The 27,102-nt window shown below is 38.2% G+C and overlaps 3 protein-coding genes across 4 annotated transcripts; 1 reads left to right on the top strand and 2 right to left on the bottom strand.

The window, feature by feature from the left end:
* Window positions 1–1,133: 1,133 nt before the first annotated feature.
* LOC118776800 (scavenger receptor class B member 1-like) lies at window positions 1,134–3,468 on the bottom strand. Its single transcript, XM_036527369.1, has 3 exons — window positions 3,379–3,468; window positions 2,897–3,043; window positions 1,134–2,021 (listed from the first exon to the last, which is right to left on the bottom strand). The coding sequence occupies exons 1-3, from the start codon at window positions 3,400–3,402 to the stop codon at window positions 1,923–1,925; spliced, it is 270 nt and encodes an 89-aa protein (XP_036383262.1). The 5' UTR covers window positions 3,403–3,468; the 3' UTR covers window positions 1,134–1,922.
* A 3,178-nt stretch (window positions 3,469–6,646) lies between these two features.
* LOC118776799 (scavenger receptor class B member 1-like) lies at window positions 6,647–20,943 on the bottom strand. Its single transcript, XM_036527368.1, has 9 exons — window positions 20,771–20,943; window positions 16,039–16,199; window positions 14,633–14,774; window positions 13,748–13,951; window positions 13,373–13,468; window positions 12,558–12,673; window positions 11,117–11,283; window positions 10,802–10,920; window positions 6,647–7,595 (listed from the first exon to the last, which is right to left on the bottom strand). Exons 1-9 carry the CDS (start codon window positions 20,867–20,869, stop codon window positions 7,518–7,520), a joined length of 1,182 nt encoding a protein of 393 aa, XP_036383261.1. The 5' UTR covers window positions 20,870–20,943; the 3' UTR covers window positions 6,647–7,517.
* Window positions 20,944–22,407: 1,464 nt separating this feature from the next.
* On the top strand, window positions 22,408–25,677 carry snrpg (small nuclear ribonucleoprotein polypeptide G). 2 transcript variants are annotated; one of them, XM_036527400.1, is made up of 4 exons: window positions 22,408–22,632; window positions 22,966–22,988; window positions 24,479–24,603; window positions 25,476–25,675. In XM_036527400.1, exons 1-4 carry the CDS (start codon window positions 22,601–22,603, stop codon window positions 25,524–25,526), a joined length of 231 nt encoding a protein of 76 aa, XP_036383293.1. In that variant the 5' UTR covers window positions 22,408–22,600; the 3' UTR covers window positions 25,527–25,675. The 2 variants fall into 2 exon arrangements, with proteins under 2 accessions (XP_036383293.1, XP_036383294.1); XM_036527401.1 differs by lacking the exon at window positions 22,408–22,632 and adding an exon at window positions 22,684–22,731 and having other exon boundaries at window positions 25,476–25,677.
* The last annotated feature ends 1,425 nt before the right edge of the window (window positions 25,678–27,102 follow it).

The following is a 27,102-nucleotide window of genomic DNA, read 5'->3' as shown; positions in this document are numbered from 1 at the left end:
GACATGTTTGAAGATGTTAGAATGAAATCTTTGTATTGTTTCATACGGTTTCAGCAGATTCAGTAGTTTGAGTGGGCCAAGGTGTCTTTGCATTATTCAGTTGCATTCATTTCAGTGAAAAGGAGTAAAAAGGTTTTGAGTGGTTACATAAAATTATGCCTCACTTTGTAACACTGTATTTTTCCAAAAATGTATTTTTGTTTCTCTTTCCAAATAAACCTTTGAATTTAATGTGTGATGAAGACCAATGTCAAAATGTCGTGGTAAATTGGTAAATACATACCTGATGAATCGTATGTTTGAAGTCCATGTCATATTGAAGAACACCACTGCCACAAACTCAGTTGATATCTCATGTTGGAATTTTTTATTGTGCATCTTAATCCAGTTTCCTTCGAAATCAGACGTGGGGGTCCAGTGACATTTATTACAATAAAGCACCGCAAACATGTATTTCTTTCAAAACAATGCTAAAAATGTTAGTCCGCATCAGTAGTATTTAATTATCAGCTCATTTAATTAATTACAGCAGTCTGAACAAGAGTTGGCATAAACATTGCTATTACACATATTACTGTGATGGTGATAAACACCGACCACAACATTAAGGGACAATTTTAAATAGTGTAATTGCACTCTAAAATCAGTTTTGATGGGAGAATTATAAGTTGTATATTTAATAGGAGAAACAAGGGAAACTCTTGCACAAACATCAAAATGATACTGGAAATAATTGCTTGCATTTCTTGAAAATGTGCAAAAAATATGCTGACTTTAGCCCCATGTATATGGCACTCTACAATACATATTTGAGAAAAAAAATGTGAATGCCTTTCATTGTTTCCAGTCTAGTTCAGCTTGTGCAGAATGAACAGCTTTTTGTCACCCCGCATGCTTAAAATTAATGCTTTGGAGCAAGTTCAGCTTGATATTTAAGGTCAAGTATACTTTGGAGAGCTGAATTATATATAGGCTTTTAAAATATAAAGGCAGAAATATTCTTTTGAAAATAGAAAACAAACTGATTATTTTGAAGATACTGAAAATAGTATTTGCATTTTTCAAAAAATGATGCAAGTTTCCTTGATGCAAAATCACTTGTACAGACCTTCTGGAAATGGGAAAATACTGGGCTTAATAAAAGTTTTTACTTCAAGGCAAATACCCTAAAATATGACCAAATAATGTACTTGTTTTGTTGCAGTATCAAGTAAAAGTAACTAAGTAAAAAAAGTTTCACTCAACTACAAAATGGTGGTGTACCTCATACAGGAAGGGCCCTTGACATACCATGTCATACCAGGTGTGGCATAATCTAGCTCTTGTAGCCTGTCACCAGGGCTCAGCTGGTGCACCGATGAACATGTAGTAAAATTCTGCAGTAGAAACATACATTTTGTATTTATTTAATGACAACCTTATTTTCAATACTGGAACATTTCACAGATATGACAAACATCCATTCCAAAGATACTGTGTAAAAAGAAAATACAGTCCTTCTTTCACAAGACAAGATGTTGTGCCACAGCATTCTGTTCTGAATCCATAATTTGTTAAGATTACACATCTTCCTGCATTGGTTATGTATAAAGGACCTGTGAGGTATTGTATTGTTAACAGTCCATCAGTCTCCAACTATGATGAGGGATGTGAGTGAGTAAACAAAAACATAGTTTTAAACCAGGTTCAAAACACCAGTCTGAGTACTGAGCACAGTCTGAAAATACCACTAGTTTCCTCTGCTAAAACTGATCTGCTGGTCAAAGTGATCTGTATGCATCATAGCTGTCCTTTGTTTCTGCTGAGTTACTTCCCTTCATCTCCGGTGATTTGAATGGATGTAAGCTGCTGACTTGGGCAACACACCCAATCCTGACAGGCGTAGATGTGAAGTGAATGGGATGTAAAGGCGTGTAGGTTACTCAGTCCGCTGTGTCTTGTAGTAGGGAGGCTCTTTCAGAAGTTGAATTACTTTGGTCTGTATCAGGCAGGAGCAAAGTAGCCTTCTCACTTGCGCTCTTCTGTACCGTAAGCAGACAAAATACAAGACTGATATAGTAACCCATTACAACCCAGCATTAAAGTCAACACTACTTACCAAACTGGTCAGAGATCTTTTGACCTAAGAACAGTCTTAGATTTAGATTCAGAGCATACAGAGTAAAGAATTATTGAAAGCAAAGTAGTGTACAAGAATTCTGATGCATTTTTTTAAAGCCAGCCATGCTGTGTTACATCACATGGAACACAGTGTCTCTTCAGATTAACTAAAAAAGCACAACCAAAGTTAGAAATGCACAATGAGAATTTCCAGACAAAGCAAAGACATGAACAAAGGGCAGGGCTTAAAGAATAGAGAACACAGGTGAAAAACATTAACTAGATGAGATAGAGAACTGAGATTCTACTGTGCTGGCTTCAAAATATGATGCAATTGAAATCAATCATATAACAATCATATGTAATCAAGAGAACAGTTTCTTTTGCACTTGGAGACTTTGTATCAAGGAAAAAAAAACATTATTCGTGGCATTCCACAAGGCGGTGGAACCTTTATTATTCTCTTTTCATGTTCCAAGCTACTTAACTCATAAATGCCTCAGTAAATATTCAGCCGTGTAGATGGATAAAATTGTAACCAATCTAAGTCACTCTGGATAAGAGCCAAATGTCAATAATGTGTCTCAGACCTGTAGGATGGAAAAGTTGACACATCTACTGTCAAATCTCAATTAGAATTTCACTGCTATAAGTAAATGAGGGATATATAGTTAAGTTACCCATAGATTTCATATTTTATTTCAAGATTTTTTATTTTGTTTATTTTGTATTATTATGTTGCATTACCTCACTATTAAAGATGATGATCCCTCTGAGCATACAGGAGGTAGCTTACCTTCTTGCGTAGATGTAGTATTATGGCCACAAGGATGCTGCCAACACCTAGCCCAATAAGGATGTACTGCACACATTTCATCATGGCAGGAAGCACCACCAGAGCAGTGCGGAAGGTGGTGAGCACTGGGCCATCAATGAACGCGCTCTGTTAAAGAGAAATTGCATTGATTTTTGCATTGCTTCACTAATAGAAGTCCCTGTCATAGAGAGTGCCAAAATGAAACAGTGCCTCCATGGGGAAAAGGAAAAAGGAAAAATATTCATATGTCTTCCTTATGCTGGCCCTGATGTGACATCCATTCAGGGCGGCAATTTTTTGTTTCTATATGTTGAATCTGCACCTCAGGGCTACAAGTTTTTGTTTTTGCAATTTATTTTGTATTTGTGCTTTGCACTTCATGGCCACCTTACTTTCCTCTTTGTAATGCATAAGACTAAATGCTGTAAACGTCTGTCTTCTGACTCAGTGTAAAGTCTCACCTCTTCCAACCACACAATGGGCATCACCACTTCAGAAATCTTGTCCGTTTCCCTGATAAGACAATATAAAATTAAAGTATGTGAAAAAGACACGCAAAATGTATTCCTTTGAAAAATCAGGATTACAAATACTATAAATTTTAATTTTAAAAAATTTAACTGAGACTGAGCATTAGAGTAAGAGTTACGTATACTGTATGTATTTGGCTGCACCCAGAAAGTGCACAAATAGGTCTAGAGGTTTTAGAGGCAATAATATATACTGCAGTTTCTAGCCACATACTGTAGATCATGTGACAGTTTTAGGCCCTTTTTCTACATGGATGAAAAGCACTTAAAAGTGTCTCAGAATAAGTTTTAAGTCATCCAAAGCCCAGTGGACACAAAATGTTATATATTCAAGGTTGAATCCATCCATTCTATAGATTGCCTGAGATATAAATAGCATGGTATATATTCTGTAGGGATACCTCAAAAACAGGAATAATTTGAAAAACATTGTTAAGTAATAAAGAAACTAAAGAAACATCAAATGCACTTTAACATGAAATACAAATTTATTTAATCAAAATATAAAACCGATTACGATGGGCAACATTCATCTTTCACTCAGATCTAGTATGATCGCCACTGTCTCAACTGGAGTTGTGTCCTCAATATATTGTGATTTTGTTTTTTATTTTAACAGAATACAGCATATGGCCCATTTCTGTCCGTTTTGTGGTGTGCTTAGCATGAAAAGGGAGCTTGGTTATGGGGTACAGCAGAGACACAATGACAGAGGACATCAGGTCACAAGTCCAAAGCCCTGTTAAATAAGAAATTAAATAGCTAGTCAGCCATGGTGGTGACCTATTAAACTTAAGATATTCTAATCAGGGATGTGTATTTGGAAACTATGCTACACATGGCCACAAACAACATAGTTGTAAGCATCTTACACTATTTTTTCTTTTATGTACACATTTGGCATCGCCTGGCTAGGCCACTTCATTGGATCATCACATAACATTTTTGGTCCCGGTGTGGATAAAGAATTAAAGTGATGACAGTGGATTACTCTAAATTTGGTTGCCAATTCATAAAAATGAAAGGGGTTTGTTTACACTTGACATGAACTGTACTTTTTCCAAAAAGTATGTGTATGCATTCACCAACTTTGGCAATGTTTGTAAACACAGAAAGGGACCAATGTCTGAAATGTATTTAGCTGTTTAGTGGGATCCAGTGTTGAGACAGCTGTGTGTTTTTTGTCATTTCAGTATTTCAAATTGGAGTTCACAGCAAGCAGCCATCTAGCAATGCATTTATTAATGTAGCAATCACTCTTTAGAAAATAACTACTTCTTCACTGCTGTAAATATTTGGTGGAATTAAGGCAGGAAGGACAATCATACAGTTTTTATTGATAGCAATTTCGTTTTTATGCTTGTCTGTTTGGTTGAATTTAAATGGAATGTCTGTCTTGTGGATTAATCAGACTATTTATCATGTAGGTTTATTTATTAACTATCTTAAATCAAACAAGAGTATCATCAAGCCAACAGTCAGACAAGGAAGCACACATACTGAGGGAACCAGACAAACGGAACGAGGTAAACACAGTGGTGTACTGAAATAACTGGAGGAAATGAAGAAATCGGTGAGATTCGTAATCTTCGTAGTCACGCTAGAAGACCTAGAGCAGTGTTATTCAGTGTTAGCCTAATTTACAGCCAGAATTAGTTTTTAATACATGAAGATAATTAATGTGAAAGATTAAACATCAAAGAAATGTCAAAACCATGGGGCAACTGACTGTCCTCTCATGATAGGGTCACTCCTCTCAAACACAATCCCTGCTTGTACTGGTCCCTCAGTGGTGGAATGAACTCCCAACGGGGGTCAAGACAGCAGAATCACTGGCCATCTTCCAATGCAGACTGAAGACTCAACTCTTCAGACTGCATCTCGGTTACACCTCAACCCCTGCCCCCTAACACCTGCTACTTGTAGTACTTGCTGTTTATTTTATGTGTAGTATGCAATTTGTTTTGGATTCTGTGATCTAGTGACTGATATATAGCAGTATACTTGGCTTCCTTTGTCTAGTCAGGTTGCACAAGCTAACTTAGGGTAGGGCTTGAATAGTGTTATGCTCACACTCACTGGTCTAGTGTTGTTAATCTGGTCTGACACTGTTGCTCATTCAACCTGAATGGATACACTTACGTTCTATTGTGCTGGAAGTCACTCTGGGTAAGAGCGTCTGCTAAATGACTGTAATGTAATGTAATGTAACACCAAATCCATTATTTATTGTGCTAGCACATGCGCACTGCAATCAATTACTAGGGGGTGGTGGTAAGTGAATGAGTCAGTGACTCTGTGACCTGGGTCTTCATACTGAACTGAATGAAGCACACTGGTTCAGTAAAAAAAAAGAATTAAAATGTCCATCAATAATGAGGACTAAAAACTATTGGCCACAAGACTCCCGGCTGAGAGATTTGGCTTTTCAGGGCAATTTACATTTATACACCACTGGCAATTCTGTACTATCAGTTTAAGAGCAACGTGGGTGTGTAAATTAAATCTGAATCCCAAAAACTGACAAAATCATGAGTGCTCAAAAATGCTCAGCACCCTTATGTCTGATTCGGCCCCTGTCTGGGGGCCATATATTGCAAATATTGCATTCACATAAATACAAATTAACACTGACAATGAACACCTTATTTTCTTGTATTGTACTGAACTGTAATAGTAGTTGGGTTGGTTTACTGGTAATAAACTTGTGAAACACACACTTCTATTACTCATGTGATGGGAACCTGTGACATTACTGCAAATGTTTATGCTTTGCTTAGTGGAGTCTTGGGGATTTGGGGGCATTGAAAATTGCTGTCAGCCTTGTTCTTGCCATTGTTCTCACCTGACAAGTGTTGTCATGTGTGAGACAATGACCTACCTTATGAGATTTGCTTGGTTAGCTAGATGGATTAATTCTACTCCAAAGACAATATACTGTTACAGCTATTCATAATATAAATGTATTATATGAATCTGCTCATACCTTTTTATTGCATTATTTGGCAAGACATTTTATATTAGCCTATTCCATCTACCTGAATGACTCATTAAATTGTGCATTTGTTGATTCAGGAATTACTGTCTTCTAAGTATATTTCCTGATTTCAAATCCCCTGGTTCACATCTTAGCATGGCAACTTTCAATAGAGGATATTAGATAAATGCAGCACAGTGCTGTTAGGAGACTGTAACTCACTCTGAAATTAATGACAGGTTTATTTGTAAATACAATCTGCTAGTCTAGGGCTGGCTATGTGTGTGTCTTCTTCAGGTATTGCACTTAAGAAACGTGCAAAGTTTAAAATGACGTTTGTGTGGAGGGTTATCCACATTGGTTAAGGCATCCGGTCTGCAGGCTGAGCTCTACAGCCCATGACTTTGCAGGTTTAAGGCACGACTGTCATAACAGAATACCCAAGATTCTGCAGTGGCAGAACACAGCTGACTTCATTTTACCAGGGGTAGGGTGAGTTCTGTGGCCAGGATCTCCTCTTCCCACCACTTATTAACACCCTCTAGCAGAACCTGAGGTGCTTGTGAGTTACTTGGATGATGTTAGGGAAGATGCATCTATCCTCCAGTCTGCACTTGCTCTGCTGTGGTGTACTGTGGGACTTGTAGTGAGAAAAACAACCACTGGCTCCAGTGTATTGGATGTTTGCATTCACCATGCTTCAGCACTCCTGTGGGAGTACAGTGAGTGTTGCAAAAAGGTGAGCTTAAAATAGAACAACTGGTAATTCAAAAATGGTGAAATTTGGTGAAATGGTGAAATTCTCCTGTGACCAAAATAATCTATTTGCTTAGGGCCTAGCAGTCATTTAATCACACAATTCACATTTAATTACCTGCTATGTAAAAAAACGGTGTAGCAGAAACAGGTGGGATTTCACAAAGGATGACCCCTGTGACATTTTACTAAGGTTGTATTACTGTGCTGTGAATGCAACATGAAAATGCATCCGCCATGGAATTCTATCTCACTGCTTGACTCCTGATTGATGTTGTTAGTATAGCCATTTATTACATTTATTAACCCATAAGAAGGTACAAAACAGTTGTCATGCTTACGTGATTCCCTCCACCATCTTGATGTATAGATTGATTTGCAGCCGGATAGCTGCCCTCAGAGGCGCACCTGTCTCCTACACAGAATATAAGGACATGACACATAAAATTAGGGGTAGCACTTTATTTGACATTTGGTTACTGTAAAACTAGTATGTTCAATCTTTTTGCCTGTATATATACATCATACAAAGAACAATCTTGTCTCCATAATGTTGCTTTCCATTTCTTTGCAGAAAACGCTATCAATTTCTTCATTATAGTCAATAGGAAAACTGGTAAGTTGCAGTGCATTTGTCTCCATATTGGTTTCACTGGCTTCAGCTAAGGCTAAAGAAAGTACACTCCACTTCAATTCCAATTCCTTTCAGTTCAGTGGGCTCTGTAACTAAATTTACTGTCTGTAGTGCTCTTTTGTTAAAGTGTAGATTGGTGAAAAAATCATCCTGCGGCAGCAACAGACAGCTTTTAAAAGGAAATGTTTGCCTACATTTAAACACGTGCAACAGCTAAATAAAAGAAAAACACATTTTTCCACCTTCTGTGAAGGACATTTCCTTATTATTTTAGATGTGTGTGAATTCCTCTTACACTTATAGAACCTACCAAGTTCTCTACCTAGTACCGGTGTAGCTGCAGCTAACCGAGTACATTTCAAGGAAGAAAACATCATGCTGGTTGGTCTTATAACTGGCCTCAAAGAGCTAAAATTCAGTATTAATGCTTTCTTGAACCCTTTGGTTCATTAATTGTGTAGTGGAGGGGGATAATTATGCCAGACAACTCCATCCTGGGGTGCCAGCTTTACCGAGTAGCTCTACTCTGCCTGCCATTAGATATATCAGCTGCCCACAAGTGTGGAGGCTTCATGGGACACAAAGCTCTTAGTGGTCAGCTGTATATCTTATTTGCAAAAACATCAGATCCATACATCTGTTGACACAAAAACATATGTAATGTGCATGATGTTTTGTCTTATCACAGTGATGAAATGATTACTTTGTTTTTTCTTCCCTCTGGGATGCACTAAGTGTCTCAAGAAAATTAACAAGACACATTTTGGGCTATTCTGGACTTGAATGGACCTCTCTGGTTCCACATATGTCAGAAGAGCACATACAGTATGCCAAAATGGTCAAACAGGGAAAAACACAGCTCAGAAAAGGATCAGAGTCCAGTATGGTGTAAGGTAGTCAGAACTGTTTTGTTTAAGTAACTGCAATTCCATCAGGTTTGTTATTATTGATCCAATAGATAACCTTCTCCTGCAAACACACAAGCATATGTTCAGACTATGAACTGAACTGAGTTTTAACCAGCTATAACCCCCAGCCATAATCCTGAAGTGTTGCAAAGAGTAATAGATGCTATAAAGCTACTTCACAAAATTGGAAGAATTTCTTGTATAACTGCATCTATACTTAGTGGACTTACTGCTGACCAGTGGAAGGACTGGACAACTATTTACCCTTTGTTTTGTCTGAAAGAGCTAATTAGTGACAGGGATTATGGCGTGTGGTTTGGCATTGTGTAGGCATGTATTATTCTGTGCTCCAGAATTATCTGCCACACCAGGCTGGAAAAAAAAAGATGATTTACCTGCAGGCAGTTCTATCCAAGTTTTTAAATCTGTATGGATCACAGCACTGCACCCATACCATGAAGCTGATCTATAGTTGAAAGACTGTACTGACTGTACGTACTGATTATGGGCCAGTGTATTTTTCCCAGTTTTTCTCATTTTTAGCATTTGGGATGTTCAGTCAGTATCATAACAACAACAGGAACATTGATGTTCAGATTATGAGGTGGTTTTAACATAGTCAACAGCACAGTATGCAAATAAGATAGTTGGTTCCATTCTCTCAATAATACCACTAATACAATGTACGTTAAGTATAATACCCAGGTGTCATCTTAAAGACGTCTGATGCTTATTCAGTACAACCACTGTCTCTCTTCTCCCAGAAGATGTGGCTGCAGGAGTCAGGTCTCTAACACCCCACATGCACATCTCATGGTATATATCCTGGAATTTATGGGATGTGTTTTGGAGCCATGTGTTGTTGATACACAGCATAAATGTTCAGGTATGTAACATATTGCCTGGAATATTCAACATGTACATTCCTCTTTTCATGCAGTGTATGGACTCAGGCCATCTGGTGGGGGAGAGAGTTGCACCATGCATGACGCCCATCCTTATGAAGCCATAAAACAACAGTGCCATATGGAAAACAAACTGCTCAAGTGTGCTCAAGTTAAGAAGACACAGGCGTCCTAGTGTCCAGCCATCCATGTTTAAACTTAATGCTTCTGATGCACCTAGTACTTCAAAAGGGAGCTCTAGCACTGGTCACTCGGAGGTTACTGGAGATTCTCACGTCCTTTGACAACATACAGCCACACAGGCTCCATTGTCCAATCAGATCACATGGCAATTGAAGGCCCAAGTTTTCAACAAGCGACTGAACAGTGTGTCCATATGGAGAATGTAACCTTTGATGTGATGGAATGGAATGATGCAGCAAGAACAATGGAACTTCCGAAAGGGCAGTACCTCCCCTGAAACAGATTTGCCCACATTTTAATCTTACCCAGCTGTGAAATAGGACTCTCTAGGCTCTGGAATGGGGAGACTCTCCCCAACAACAGATGCAACCACCACTGGCTCTAGAAGGAAAACCTCTTGTGGATAACAGATGTGCCGGCATTATTACTTCACTGTCATAGCTTTGCAAACTGCTGGTCCTCGACTCAATCTGTGGCCTTTTATATGATCACCAAGAGATTTGTACATTATGAAGAGAAACCAAGAGACCAGTTGACTTAAGCAAACTACAAACAACTGCAGCTACACCCAGCCTCCTGGCAAACTCATTCACATGTTTTGGTAGAGTTCTGTCTCATGCTGGAGTGAAATCACCATTTCCATGCCATTCAGACTCCACAACTTTATTTGTGTACTTGATATATCCCTGCTGTTTTTTTCTTCCAATTTTATACTATATGTAAACTGTGACTGTGCTCATTTTTCTATAAATGTGTGTGTGAGACAGTGACAAACCAGAGACATCTGGGAAAGTAGAAATTTCTGACGCACTATTGTTGCACCCTGTGTAGGCTGTTGCCTTTGAATTGTTATTCCGCTGCATGAAGAGTCACCATTAAGGCAGTCTCTGCTGAGTTTACATAGGCATTGCATGATAGTAGTGAACATAACTCAGGTGTTTTACACAAACATTAAAAGCTCAGAACTCATGGAAGTTATATGGTCACTTACAGGGTGGATGTCAATAAACAGCCCATGCTCTTCCTCATTGGGGTCTAGACCCAGAACAGAGTCCCACAAGGCAGGGTCTCCATTGAAGAAGTGTGGATGGGAGATAAACACTGGCGCACCTGTGAATGGTAACACAATCTTTTTCACAGATTGCCCAGCACAACACTCAGTTGAAGGATTGTGTTGACCTGTGGTGTGCTACAATTCAGTGTGAGCGGAAAAAGTATTACCTGGGGACAGGTAATAAATGTCTCTGTTCATACTGTGTCTATATATGTTTGTAATACTTTTGGGGCTACTGGCATTTGAACTCACCGTTTCTGCAGCTACTGACATTCATAATTCCTGACTGTCTGCAGGGACAAAAGCCCTCATTGGGAGCGTAGTCTAAGCCATTGGCAAAGAGAGTTTTAGGAGCCACAAAGCGGAACACGGGGATGCCCTTCACCTCCCCTTGCCCCTGGTAAACCAGCTCCATTGACCTACAAACATGAAAATAATTTTGTTTTACCAACTACCGCAATGAAATGGTTATGAAAACTATTTATGCTTTTACCTTATAAATAGAGCCTTGCATTTTCAGAAATCAGTCTTTATAATCTTTAATTCCGTCCTCCCAAAGCAAGATGCCAGTACAATCTCCTAATCAAGTTACCAGTTTGGCAACCATTAATAATCTTTCCCATTGTTGTACTGGAATTAATCAATAAGGGGCCAATGGCGACTTGCGATGTGTGCATGTAAGCAAGCTTGTATTGCCGGTACCTTTCATAATTTAGATTAAGGACCATACAAGGACTACTTCTGTAAATTCTGAAAAACCCACCAGATGATTTTTGAGCAATTCATGCAAGACTGCAAAACTCTAAATTTCAATAATGTGTCTGAGGGCCCATGTGACCAAAAAAAAGGTGCAAGAACATCATGAACCAACACTGTCTATGCTTGACTACACATTTGTACACTGACAACTATACCTCCGATACTATCTACATGGTGCTAATAATTATGAAGAAAACTTTGAATCAAGTACACTGTTATGTTATTACTTTCTAAAATAAAAATTTCCAGAGCAGTTTACGTTACAGAGTGAACAACTCTGTACCACCAATTTTAACATTATTAAGGTGGGTAAAACAGGTTTTCCTCTAATTCACAACACTTCAGATATTTCATCAAATTTCCCAGTTAGCCTGGATTTTTACTGTTTTTTTCCCTTTGGAAAATCCAAATTTTTGTACAGCGCTTTGTGACAATATGGATTGTAACACTGCATGGTCACAAATAAATTTGATTTTATTTCAACAGTTGTATCAATAATGCATTAAGATGTGTGAGGAAAACTGGATGGCCCTGCAGTCCAAGCCATGTTCCTTGTTCATAAGAAGATTAGTTATGCATCCTCTCATCAGGAAATGGGCATACACAGTTATATGAAAAGATACGCATCGAAAGCCAAGGCAGGAAGGTATTGAGATGGTCTTCATAACTTCCAGCAGAACAACTTAATTCTTACATGCTCTACACTGGTATGTTCCTCTCACACTGTGGAACTAAAAATCATGTGCGTTACCACAGATTGCCAGCTTCTGCTGAATAATCTAAACCCAACACTGGGAAAGAAAGTATGGTAAAGTCCAATAATGAGACTAATGAGAGAGTCATGAGGAGAATGGCATTAAGATTATACGCAGACCAGGGAGGAACGTGTACACAATGTTAGGATGTCACAAGTAGGGTCATCTGTATGACTTACCTACAAGCGTCTGGACTGAAGAAGGACAGGGTAGACTCTGAGGTTAGGAAGGGGTGCCATACTTCACCAATAGTTCCATTGATCATGTTGCACTGTTTGCTTCTCCAGTAGTTAACCTGTACAATTCAGAAGGCAAGTGAGCACAATGGAAATTTGGAAATTTTCTTTTCTGAGAGAAACTTTTGAACAGCCCTACAGTAAATCAGAGAGATGTGAATTCAATTTTGAAATTTTCCAATCCTTTCGCATATTCACCATTTCGTCACAATGACTCCTGCACATGTGCAACACATATTTGGGTGGAGATAAGATGGAAAACAAAACTGAGGGTCACTTGGAGACACAGTTATCAAACAGAGGTTTTACTGAGGCCACAGGCATAATGTAACCTCAGGTTAAAAGTAAGTGTTTACGTAATATCAAGTCAAATGTGTCTTACAGAGTATCCTGGTCTCATGCCAGAATTTGTGTCCTACTGCTGTAAATATGGAACATGTATTTCACAGAGAGAACCAAGGTTACACAGTAATTGTCATAATTCAAGAGGAATTTAAACTGAAAATCATTTTAGTTAGCTATTTTTCTTACAAGGGAGGAATATTTGCACAGGACAAATGGCTTATACCACTGTGGTTAAACACTGAGTATTAGGTTGTGTATTCCATGTTTTCTTTCCTTCTGTGTATCTGAGAGAGCTGGAGTGAATATACTGAAATAAATATTCTCAGTAGCATTGCTTCATTAATTCTTCTTTGATCAAAAATAACAATTCACAATTCACAAGCAATGAGATAAAGCAATAGATCTGTACTCACCTCCTTCATGCCATTCCACAAATCCACTTGGTGAACTTTTCTGATGTCATCCTGGCCAGTGAACACGGTGAACAGCCCTGTGTAGGAATTATTGAACTGCACACAGACATGGACAGGCAGGTGAACAGAGATTGACCAAAGCCAGAAGACAAATCAGAAATATCTGTAATTTCAATCAATGTCATTTCATTTCATTTCTTCTCCTCAACTTAAAAAAACCACCAAAGTTACGCAACTACATGGTGAACCATCAAAATTATTAGGTCAGTCCCTGTGCTATGACAGTTCTGACACATAAACACAATTATTGCAATAAACGTTGATGACCCTTTGGCATCCATGTTATCCCTGGCCAACACATGCAAGGACACTCACATCAGCAAGGAGGCCAAACCTGCCCCTGGTGGGAAGAAGGCCTGGGAGGTACATGTTTAAGAAATCCACCAGTTTGCTGTCATAGCCCCACATCAGCTCGCCAACAGTCTTGGTCAGAAATGGCCCTTCGTTGAAGTTCTTGAACATGGAGCTCACCAACACCCGCACAGCAAGAGGCATTTCCTCCAACATCACTGCAGCACCCTAGTGGATAGGCAGACCAGTTTGTACATGAGATGTAATCAATATGTTGATTAATTGACTGTCAGTCACAAGCATGCATATCGACAGTAAAATTTAATCTGTGATGGTTTAGTTGGAGTTGGAGAATAACCACTACTTATGTCATCAGAGCAACTCATAGACACCTGAGGAATATCAGGGTGCCTGAGATCAGTGACACGAGCAACCCCTGCTAACATACCCATCCCTTTATCTGGGAGAACAAAGCCAAATTGTTTCACCACCGTGGGCTCCTAGTCACTGTTGATTGATGGCACAGATGGAACAAAATCCAGTTTGTAGTATTCAAGTGGATTTAAAGCATTTAATGAACAATTTCTTCGACATTCCAAATTCAGTAATCTAAATGAACACTTGCTTCCATCAGAGCCAGTTTAGGCTTGGGTGACATTCTACAAAATTTACACTAACTTAGTCAGCTCAAACAGTTAAGCAAATCTGTTAAAAGGTGGATTCTGCTGCATTTTGAATAGGTCCTGAATAAAATTTGGTTGATGCCTTACCCAGGAACTCCTGACATTTAAATATGGCAGCCTGTGGGGTTCCAACCATTCCAACCTGTATTAATAAACTTAATGTGGAACAACAACACACAAACAATGTAAATTTGTTGCTGCATTTAGCCATTTTATGCCCACATACCAGCACCAGCATGTTGGGAATGGTGACAATGTCAGACTCGTCACCCACGGACATATTCCTCATGAAGTGGTACTGCCGGTATTCTTGGAATGACACTGTCTTGTTCTCATGAAATGTGATGTTCTCTTTCTTGCAGTATTCCCTGCAAGAGAAGGATGCCAAATAGGTGAAAGAAGATAACACTGCACTTCACTGGACCCAGTCACAGCTATAAATGACTTAAGAGGCTAATCCAAGCCTAGTGCTTTAATCCCTATTTCTTTTCCGTCACTATTACCATGTTTACATTAACATGTAATGTAAACATGTTCACCTTGTTGTGAAGTTTTCAATGCTTTGCGACAATTTCATTGTAAAAATGTACTATGGCTGTAAAATTTGATTCATTCATAATTACTTTTCATAGTGTCAATATTACCTCCGAGTTGTAGCCAAACTGGTCCAAACAGTGGTAGGTGTAAACGTGGTTCAATAATGGATCAGGTTTTCAAAATTGTTCACGCATACCTCCTATCATTGAACATGGCAGTAAATAAATGTATTTGCATTCTGTTTATTGTGTCATTGGATGACTGCTATTTTTAATTAGCTATGTTGCAATGAACTGTTTTCTAGGTTTCTTAACAATGCATAGTTACAGGCTGGTGGGGCATACCCATATCCATACAGGAATGAGAGTTAAGCCCTTTGTTTGATGAGTTTTTCAATTTGAGACTGTTTCCCACGTACATGAACATGCTTCTCGTGGCTGCGTCCACAAGTTACTTCATTTAGAGCCAGTCAGCTTGTTAGCTAGTTAACTAGCATATGTTAAATAGTCATCCAACTCGCAGGCTACCTACATCATTACCTTGTTAGTTAATTCTTTTTTTCTACAGTGCATTTTAGTTTCTTTTTTTCTCTTTAATTTTGGTATTAGCTCTATCCTACCTAGAGGGGATGGTCTTACTTCCCTGTAGCACAGATTCAAAGAATGTGACCTCACCTGGGCAGAGGGAGATCGGAGTGCCTAATGAAGATGTCCAAACATAAGTGTTCATTTTGAATTACATTTATAAATACCTGGTCAGTGAACACAAGATTAACTGGATTAAATAAAGGTTGTGGTGTTGCACAACAGCTCTGTACAATTGTGGTATTTAAAAAAAATGCATAACATTATTTCCACTGAGGAAAAATCAGAGTGGTTGGTGACTCATTTCATCTATCAGCCACCCTGTATGGTGGATCAGAAAGTTCATTTCAGACCTGTACCCTGTTAAACTTAATGCTTTTCACTCTGGCTCGATATATATGTCAATAGGGCAAACGTGTCCAACATATTGCCAGAGTAAATCAAATGAGAAGAGCAAATTTCACTGGTATGCAAGATATTTTAGACATACAAGCTAGGAGAGTTCTTGTACCTGTAGACATATGGCCCTCTCTGTTCCACCATTGGCTTTTCACCCTGTAGTACTTCATTGGGGTTCAGCACATTGAAGAAATAGACTGACATGAAGATTGGCATGGGAATGTCCTTCCACAAAGTGTAGAACAGCTCATTCTTTGGACTGATCTCCAAATTCTGGAAAAAGCAAAAGGCATACACATATTACACTCCTGAAAGTAATGTAGCCCCCTTCATGGCTGACTTGAATATTTGTAAAATAGACAGCAACCACAAATATTTATATAAGGTATAATTGCCATGTAAGTGTTTTGTTTAATATACCTATGAATATTTTCACAGCTGATATTAGCAAAAGACTATTCAATAGCTCACAACCGTTGTCCACCATGTTCAGCTAAATTCACAAAGCCTGATATACGAGTCACTATGATTTTTCAATTTTATATGTTTATTTAAAAAAAATTAATGATGCTTCAATCCACATTTGACCATCATAAGATAATGGTGAGACATCCATACAAACACAAACATGTCAATTTTCTTGTGAATGTCATCCTAGGTAATGAAGGAGGGGAATGTCACAGGTAACTTTAAATCATAATCAATACACATCCAGTTCACTTTATTATAAAATGTTTATTTCAACGAATACAATGCAAATATATATTGGAGACAGAAAACATTTGTAAAATATATTTTATTTTATTACAAGAACAAGAAATACAATACAAATTATGGACAAATTGCAGAATATATACCAATAAGGAAAAAAGTCCAAGGCTTGAAAGGAAAAGGAAAATAAAAAAAGAAAATTACACTTTCACTTACATGTTAGGTACATTAATCAACACTTCAGACATTCTCTTGACTGATTTAGAATTGTAGAATTTTAAATATTTGAAGTAAGTTAATTAATGAAATAATTTAAAAGGTTTCTTTTTACCCCATTCACATCTGTGTACATGAAATTTGAAGAAAATGACAGCATACATAATTTATTCCATTATAATTACTAAATGTAAAATCAGAAAAAAATCTAATATTATCAAAAGGAAAAGGAATATCAAGCCTCTATACCTCTAATGCATATCTCTCAAGAATGTGTTGCCACAAGGACATGAGAACAAAACATGTTCAGAAGACTGTATGTAATTAACTGCCTAAAAAGCAATGCATGGCTTGGTGCTGGAATACATCTCTGAGCTCCTGCCGCCTTATCACATCAGTTTCCCACGTCATTCTCCAGACAAGGCATTGCTGGCTGTTCCTGGGCTGAAAACCAGAGGAGGACCCTGCTCTCTCTATCAAAGCACCCAGACTGTGGAACATTCTTCCAGTATATACTAAGGGCTGTGTTAGTGTCCTCTTTTAAAACCTTTTGAAAAACACTATTTAATAGAATTCCTTTTACTATATTTTCACTTTGTACTTTTATGAGTCTCTTTTATCTTTTTTTTTTCTCTTAAACTAGTCTTATCTCATTGCTTTTATATTCACTCCATTCTAGTATTTTGTGTTTATTTTAATATCTCATCTCTCTATAATTCAGTTGCCATTACTTTCACACCTCTTGGTTTATAACATTTTATTTTGTGAAGCACTTTGTGCTGTACTGCTGGAAATGTGCTATACAAATAAAGCTTATTATCATTGAATTGTGTCTGGCTGGACTTAAAGATACATTTTTTGTTAGTAACTGATTCCCTATTTTACATGAACACAACAATGTAATTTTCATCATATAAGCACAGAAAGCTCCAGTACTATGGTATTTATGTACTGCCAAACGCATAATTGACAAAGCTCTGCACCACTTCTTAAATTTATCTCGGTAGCATGGAAGTACTGTATTGCATTTTGATGACATTACCCCTACAAAAATTGGTGGAAGCACCTGGGGCCAGTTTCACAAAGCAGGATTACTGAGTTAGCCAGCTAACTTCAGTGAGATGTTCCCCTTAACTCATTCCATAAATCAAGCTCAAACCATAGTCGACTAAGTTACAAAGTGACATATCTCTTATCCCAAACCTGCCACTAGTTAGGCAAAACTGCTGGCCTGGAAACCCAGGCTCTCCTAGGTTTGCCTATGGAATAAATGGATCTTCCCCAGGTATTGGACCCAGGAATGCTACACGGCTCTAGAACTGGGTTGGGCCTGTTAAATTTTTAAATAGGCAGTGGCCCAGGCTGCAAGGAAATGAAGTGACCAAGCGAGTCCATACTTCACACGCCATCACACAAGTATGTACTTGAGGAGGTACTTTGAGGAGAAACCTCTAAGAACAGGGAAGGGTGTTATTTGGGAGTGAACTGAGACAGACTCCAAACAAAAAGTTACACCTATCCATGGAAACCACAGAAGAGACGACCTTTGGAAATCACGTCGGAACTTTAGCTAACAATGATGAAAAACTTCGCTAATCTTAAAATGGGTTTACTGCACAGCTGTGAAAAACTGCTCTTCAGCACTAAATTGTCTCATTATTTTCAAGAACGATTTGGAAACCGAGGGACAAATTAAATAAACCTGCAGAAATTAAAGTTAGATGGGAAATAAGAACATGGACAAATGCGCAAAACATTACTTTAACAAGAGCGTCATTAAACTTCAAGTTTGAGGTTGGCAATACAACAATTTAAAGGTATTACTGACGTCATTGAGCTTACTAGTGCATTGTTGCCAAGGGCCGTCATTGGTAAATCTGGCTTTACCGCACAAAAAATCTCGGGACCGGTAGAAAACTTTTTGTTTTTCTAACAATCGCTGACTGATAGCCAGGTGAAGATCGAGGTGATTTTGATTAGTTTGAGCCTTGAAATCTGGCTGCTTTACTTTTTGGCAGTTGCTCCGGATAAGAACGTCTGGCAAGTGAATTTACCTAAATTCGAAGTTGTTTGTCACAGTTTCTCCTCACTTCTAATTAAAAAGCACTGCAGTTGTTGGGTTCAGCATTCGATGCTATGAGAAACGTTCATTCATACGGTAAAATTAAAATACTATATGTGGTAACATCTTGTTTTTCAGTGTCCCTAAGGTCGAAGGGAATACTCCTAAAATTCGCAAACGCGCACTCCAGGAAGCGGAATGAAAGGGACCTGGGACCCCTGGCACATGATACATGCTTACACCCTCGCTCAAAGGGTCCAACTGAAAATAAGTGAAAGGTCCTTTTGCAGATTGGTATACCCTCCACCACGTGAGTGAATACCATTTTGAGGGGAAATGTTAAGCCGAGTAAGCAAAAATGCCATTGGGGGGCAGCTGTAGTGTCCATATTTAGCCAAGGAACTAAACGTTGGAACATAACAAAATACTATGAAACCAACGTCAGGAAGCGAGATTATCTGACTTTGTTCAGACAAGTAGCTAGCAGATATGTACATCCTAAAATATTATGGCTGAGAAGTCGGCGTTTCTGTGCGATTGTGTTATATCAAGTCATGTTTTTAAAGTAACAGTAAACATGTTAGTCCATCCTGTTATCGGTTTTTATCTTTCTGAATCAGTAGTAAGGGTCTGTTAACAAATTCACTATTAAGACACTGTTCAATTTCTGCCTAATCTGATCTACGTAGAGTTATTTTGCAGTAAGTGAGCTAATAGGTTACTGTACTTGTGTAACTTCGACCCATAGTGCATACCTAGCAATTTAACGCAATGCACGCTCCTAGTTAGGTAGGGGGCTATCGAACAGCAAAGGTAATTAGAGGCAGAGTGACGATCGTGCCTGGCAGTTTGGAAAGCAGTGCTATTCTGTCAGCTCTCAATTTAAGCTCAGTTGTTCATCAAACATGCAAGGCGCAGCATTCGCCAGTTTTTCCCAATTTCGCAGCGGCTGTTGCCGCACTTTGACTTGAGTGCGGACTCGCCGCACTCAATTCTGTCGCCAGGATTCGAGGACAGATTAAAGGGCCAAGAAGGGAAACAGATATAAATCACAATCCACCCATCAGATATGCGAAGACAGCTATCCATCTTACTAACGTTATTTTGCTAGACGGCTAATTATGCAGAAGGATGTGCAGGAGCCCACTGCCTACATGACGTCCTTGAACGGCTCATTTCTTTATTAAAAATCCGAGCAGTTAGTTTCGACATATTTCAGTATCTCACTCACCATTGTAACAGTGTTTCTGGATTGCTAACTCCTTGTTGTATCTGTGGAGTTTCGTATTCCAAAACAGAAGAAACCTTTTATGAGCACTCTTGCAGGTTACCCTGTATAACCAAGCACCATTACTTGAGTGAAGACTTTTGAATGCGAATACAGACAGGATGTCGAAGCTGATATAAGTAAAAACATTCAGCGAGGTCTAGTTACCGGTATCTATAATTTTTGAGTAATGAGACCCCGCATGGATATAAAGTGGAAGGTGTTAATAAATTTACAGAATCTTTACGTTGTATATACGACGTATAGCCATATGTTGCAACAGAACACTACAATAGGACTTCTAATGGAGAAATCAAATGGACCGTTTAAGGACATCACGCAAAGGCTAATATTCCTGCTCACCGTTATGTGTAATTAAAGTACGGAGGTAGCCTGTCAACTAAGACGTAAATTAACAGTTAATTATAAATTATTTTAAATCATCAAACGTTCGATTTTAAAACATCTACCATCTTGTTTCTTCACCAGATTCTTAAAAATGGTATTCAGACGGTTCTGAGAACGTTGTATCGTGAAATTTGGAAAAATGGTTCTCTCTGGGGTACCAACCCGTGGAGCAATTCATACCGTAACTATTTGCCTGTTGATAAATATCGGTCCCACGACGACAAGAATAGTCCCAAAAGTCAGTATTAGAAGTCCTGCAACTGAAAGACCGACTATCATCTTCGATGTTGATTTGTTCAATACGGTATTGCTTGGACCATTGAATATAAACAGCAACTGAGTTAACACCAGTACTGACGTCAAGTCAGCAATAATAATAAATACTTCCGGGTATAAATACGAAATACGAAAAACGTCAAAATAAAAGTTCGAATTTACGCGCGAAATATAATAGTAAAGGCTTCGACTATTGCGTTTTGACGGTCTGACCTATGAAACAATAAACCACAAAGAAATGACCTTCGAATTTTATCAACTACAATATGGAGATCACGTATATGTAAAATCTGAGCAGGCACTGGCAAAAAAAAAAAAAAAAAAACATCACGGCGCAGTGCTCATTGTCTGTAATGGAGTGGATGCAAATCCACAACATGACAATGGAATATTGGATGGAAGATAGATTTATATATGATATATAGATATATATATGATCTGTAGTTTCAATCTCTTGAAAAAAACACACAAATATTATTTCTAAGGTTAAACCACAATCTTAAGAATTCACTTGAATGATGAACGTCATTCATTATCTTACCGTATATTAACTCGTAAAGGATAGTTTGTTAAAAGGAAAGAATATCTCGTAATTATTGTGTGTCTCCAGGGGTATAAACCCTTTGACAGTCTTGTTTAAACATATTGTTACATTTTCTACAAAAAAGGAGATCCCTTGGATTAAAGGTAGGGTGACCAGAGTTTAAAACCCATAACTGGGACAGGAAACATCTCACCCTAAACGCTATTGGCATATATTGGCTAATCGAACAATTTATCAACAACAGCCCCGAACAATTTACCCGTCCAGCAGGTTGAAATCTATAATGTAGTACAAATAGACAGCATTACTTGTTTTAAATAAGTAATGCTGCTTATTTATAACAAGGCTCAATTGTATTTTTGAAATCTCCTGTAAGACGTCTTCTGAACTTTCAAAAGGTCTTCATTGTAATGTATAAAAGTTTTGACACGGAAGATAAGTTCCTCACCTAATGCACTACACAAAGTTTTAAATTTAAATTTATATTTAAAAAATCTTTTGCAGGGATTTTCAAGTTTAATTAACCCTTTGCTCACAGCGGAAAATTTACGATGGTCCTTCTGAACCCCATTTCCGCTTCTGTCGCATCTCACTATACGTCGTATTAGGTAGCCTTCTTTCAGCCGGTGTAAAATAATATCAATAGTCAAGGGATTTTGTAAGACTTTGTGCATTTTAAATATATAGTCAAACGTCTCGATCTTATAATAAGTCTTTATTGCTAGGTAGCACGTAATTAACAGGTATTACACAAACAAAGGGTATGTACAGTATTTTGGAAACGTTGCAATTAGTTAGCCAATTTCGCCATGTCTGCGGATACCAGTACAATGTAATTCGTGAAGGAACAAATATAGCTTGGTCAGTAGGCTATATAACTATGTAGAAATCGCTAATAAGGGCAAGTGTTCATGTGGTTAGTCCGTGTAGTAGTTAGCTACGAATACCACCTAATCTGAAATTACTCGACGCGACGGAAGCGGAAATGGGAGCCGAAAGGACCAGCGCGGTATGCATGTTAGGCTGCATGGTAGTAAGTGTTCGTTTGAAAACGTCAGATACTCGCCACCAAATCTACCGAAAAAGGCGCAAGAGGCCAGGAAGAAGGTTTCATTGTGCTTTCAGTAACGTGGTACCTTTGTCCACCGTGAGAAAGCTAGTAAGGTAGTGATATCCTAAAATAATCGAAGATGAGCAAAGCACATCCACCAGAGTTAAAGAAGTGAGTATTGTATACCATGCTAGGCAAAATGGGCGGGTTTTCTGTCTTTCACTGAGTATAATATTTCTTGACTAGTTATCGTCTCTGTCCGCTTTTTAGGTAAAACGTTAATTGGTTTTAGTTAGTTAGCTAGTTTAGATCGTGTGTTGTCGGATGTGACGGGTTAATTATGGAAGATAAATATTTATGCCATTGTTAATATATATGCTCACGCCATGTTTTAAATCTCACTTTGTATAGTAGTCAGATAGATGCGTGGTAGCTATGTTAAAATGGTTGTTTCTTTTAGTTTTTTATGAATATGTTTGCCATTGACGTTATTGTCTTTTCCAGGTTCATGGATAAGAAGCTTTCATGTAAGTATGACCTGTATGGCGAGTCCGTTTAACGTGTACTTTGGTTGATGGGTAGCTAACTCTTAAAGTTACTATGTGATGCATGTGCTCCTCCTCTGAACTTTGGATGGGTTCTTATTTGTCCGTTTATTCGTACAATTGACTTTAAATTTGATTTTCTGACAGCGCAGTTAATCCAGAGCCATTCACTTTGAATGGGATTTGGAGGTCCTTGGTCTAGGATCTTTCAGGTAGAACTGAAACATCACTGTGTTGATGTGGGTGCACTGGTGGTGCAGATGAATAAGTACTTGTACCCTTGTCAGCATAGGCAGATGCTGGCATTGGGTCTCCAGCACACTAGAGGGTCGTCCTCCCCATCAAAGACCTAAACTGCAATTTCGTCTGCCTCTTTCTGTTCAGTTGTGTGAGTTGTTCTGTGCCATGTTCGCGCTTCTTTTGTAAACGTTCACAGTGCTAGCAAAGACTTACTCTTGATTAATGCTCATGTAGGACTAATCAGAATGTTTGTAAACGAAGCTGTTTTGGCACCACCGGGAAGAAAACATTCCGGTCCCCAGTTTTTGTTTCTGATTTCCCCTGGGAATGAGCCAGTTTATAACATGGTAATATTTCATTTTACTAGCAAATCATCTCAGAAACCCAATTGGGAGTCCCTGTTTTGAAGAAATAGACATTGTTTTCCATATAATGCAATGGTAGCAAAGTAGGTTTTGATCACTGTGATGATGTCAAGTTGATGTGTCCTATTCTAAAAAAAAAAAAAAAAAAGTCTGTGGACAGTGTTGATAATATATTGTTGCTAATTTGTAATATTCTGGTGTACTGTGTTTCTGGTGTATGGCCAACCCTAGTTTTCGTAACAGTGTGAGTAGTTCTTGATTGCATATTCAGTGTATATAGTTATTTTATGGGTATGTCAGCAGGGGTTGCTCATCTCTCCACCCTTGTGGAGTGTGATTCATCAGGTACTTGCAGGTTGCCACACCCATCTGCACTACGTCCCCCATGTGTTGCCATGTTAGTTTACTGGAGGATTGCATTCACCATGGGTGAGAGAGTCCAGTGGACATTGCAGTGAAAGACAATGTTGAATTGGCAATTCTAAAAAAAAAAAAGGGTGGGGGATACAGCTGCACATGGGAAGCCAGTGGTATCAATAAGAAGCCATGCCCACAAAGAGAATGAAAAGCCTGTATCAGACCCGTAGGCAATTCAAGCCTTGTTTTAATATGGATGCTTAATCCAGTACTGCTCAGCAGTAGTGTGCAGGCATTGAAAACAACAGTGAACCTTACTGAAGATGGACATCTTCATGGGGACACAACATATAAGTGGGTATTTGCCAGTACTAGCCCTGATGTTGGACTTGAGATGCACCAGCATGGCTTGTAATTTTAAACTGAGGGAGGTGGGGTAGCATGTGCAAAACTTTATATTTGAAGAATTTCCACTTGTGCTCCTTTGTTACAAACTTATTTTCTTTGTAGTAAAATTGAACGGTGGTCGCCATGTCCAGGGGATACTGCGTGGATTTGACCCCTTCATGAACCTGGTTATGGACGACTGTCTGGAAATGGCACCCGGAGGGCAGCAGAACAGCATTGGCATGGTGGTCAGTAATTCTTTTTGGACTTGAATTCATTTTCCATGATGTCATACCAAATACAACTTTTATAAGTTAAATATTTAAATACTCATTTTCAAGTACTAATATAATGAAAGGGGCCTTGGGTTCTGTAAAGTTAAAAATTAAGTATATGCATTCTTATGCATTTAAGGAGTTATTTCTTCTTCATATTTGCAAATGTGAATTTATTATCCAATTCAAGTTGAAACACTCTGACAGCACATTAGTGGGAAAACAAGATGCTTAGAATGGAGGTAAAAGTTTATGTGCAGTCCATAGCAGGGAATGTTATATTAATGATATATCAGAAGTCATCATGTCAAGTCTGATTTGTAATGTTTGCTGACCAGCTGTGTTACATAGACATCTCTTACTCTGTGCACTTCACTAGCCTCATTAAGCAGATAGTTTTTACCTTAAGCACATTGTGATAATTTGGAGGGTTGTACTTCACTGGCTTTCGTTAAATACTAAGTAGCTAAACCATTGTGAGCTTAGGAGTCTGATGGTCAGTTGCACACCATCAGTCTTCTAATGGTGTGCATTTGTATTTACAGGTACAGATGAAAGCAGGAATAGGATGATGAGACGTAGTTTAATACAAAAAAATCATTACAGCCGTACTGTAGCTGGCAAGCTGGTACACTCACATTAATTGATTCATTCATTTATATCATAAGGAAATTAAATGTGGCGGGGGTATATGCGTTGTGTTATCTATCCACTGTGATGTCTTCCACAAGTGATTCTCAGCAGTACTGCAGAATATTTAAAGCACTTCATTGTAATCCACAATAAATAATAGACTTCATGTTAAATACAAAAATTAATTTTTTTGTTTGTTTTGTTTTCTACAGGTAATAAGGGGAAACAGCATCATCATGTTGGAGGCTCTAGAGAGAGTATGAGGGCCTAGTCTTGGCCACCATTGGAGGCACAACCTTATGATCATAGCTTTTTTTTCTACAGCCTTTGGGTTGATTTGTTATTACATAAACTAATTCACCTCTCTCTAAAGTGTTTCCCCTGCTGACTGCAGTGCTTCAGTTGAATATTCTGTAACTTACATTTTTGTATTGTTGTTAGTACATGTTAGGAGTTTAAATTTGATTGAATGGATTTGTTTTATCAAGCTTGAGCTTTTTGCAGTTTCAGAAAAAGGCAGTAAATATTTGATACTGGAAATGTAGGAGTGTTTATGGGAAATATTCTAAGCTGTGAAATGGTATAAATCGCTTGGATAAACTAGCTCATCCTTATTTGTTCTCTTCAGAGAGGGTTCAAGTAATGTGAGGCAAGCTGATTTTGAGTGGCATTTCGTAGCAGAAGTCCATGTACTTTCCACCCCTCCATTTTTTTCTTTTCTGAATTGCAGGAAGAAAATGGTAAAACTGTTTTGATTCTTTACATTAAAAAATAAAAATAAAGTCATTTTCTTGTTTTTGTAGTCACTGAATACAGTTCCCTTTCCTTGTAACAAATACTGATGCAAGTATCAACCATATGTAGTTAAACCCAGCAGCAGCAGAATCAAACTAGTGACCCACAGGGATTTAAACCTGTATTTCAGTCATTATCTTCCAGGTGTGGCTGCAGGTATGGGAGAGTCAATCTCGAGGTTCAGAATTGGTGTCAGGATTAAAATATTCCAACAAAGGTGTTAGTTCTGCATATCCTACAACTAAATAATTAAAATACCTCAAATTGATTAAAAAATAAAATAAAATACTAATCCAGAAAAGAACTCTGTCAACAGTTATTGATGATTAACTATGCAGTTAAACCATTGTGCAGTGTTTCACTCAGCCTCTGCTAAAGGTAATGCATACCCTGGTTTGAATGAATTGAATTAATACAAACTCATATGACAGCTATTGACAGGCTATTTGCAGGCTAATTTATTGTGCTCTATCAGAGAAAATTATGCTGTGTAATTTGTCCTAAAATCTCCAGAGGTGTCACATGAGTCTTGTTTCATTTAGTTAGAATTAATCACCAAAAGTAAATTGCTGTGGTGTTTCACTGGCATATATTTTCAAACCCACATTGTTTCATTGGCTCCGGAGCCACAGTGCTTGTTGGAAGATCCATTACAAGTAATCCAGACAAGTCAGGCCGTCGTCAGCAGCTGTCTTCATGTAACCCCCGCCAATGGAGAGTAGAGAGGAGAGAGATCTGGTTAGTCTGACCCCCTGCAATCTACTAACAGCATAAAGAAATGGAGGATCCTATGAGTGCAGTCAGAGGGTGAGCACATTATAATGGTTACAATGGAATAGACCAAAATGCACAGAAATCATGTGCTTGATATATTATACTATTCCACTCCAGCCATCGCAATAAACCTGATGTTTTATGTAATTGTGCATTTGGCTTACGTTTTTTCTAAGAGGAGATTTTGCTATATTGCTTGGGTCATCCACTATGGCCACATTTCACAGCAAAATGGCTTCACTTTTATGAAATTACTCAAGGTGCTTGAGG

This window comes from Megalops cyprinoides, chromosome 4 (assembly GCF_013368585.1).
Source record: "Megalops cyprinoides isolate fMegCyp1 chromosome 4, fMegCyp1.pri, whole genome shotgun sequence".
NCBI lineage: Eukaryota > Metazoa > Chordata > Actinopteri > Elopiformes > Megalopidae > Megalops > Megalops cyprinoides.
Note: the sequence above shows the minus strand (reverse complement) of the source record. Positions and strands in the feature narration are given on the sequence as shown.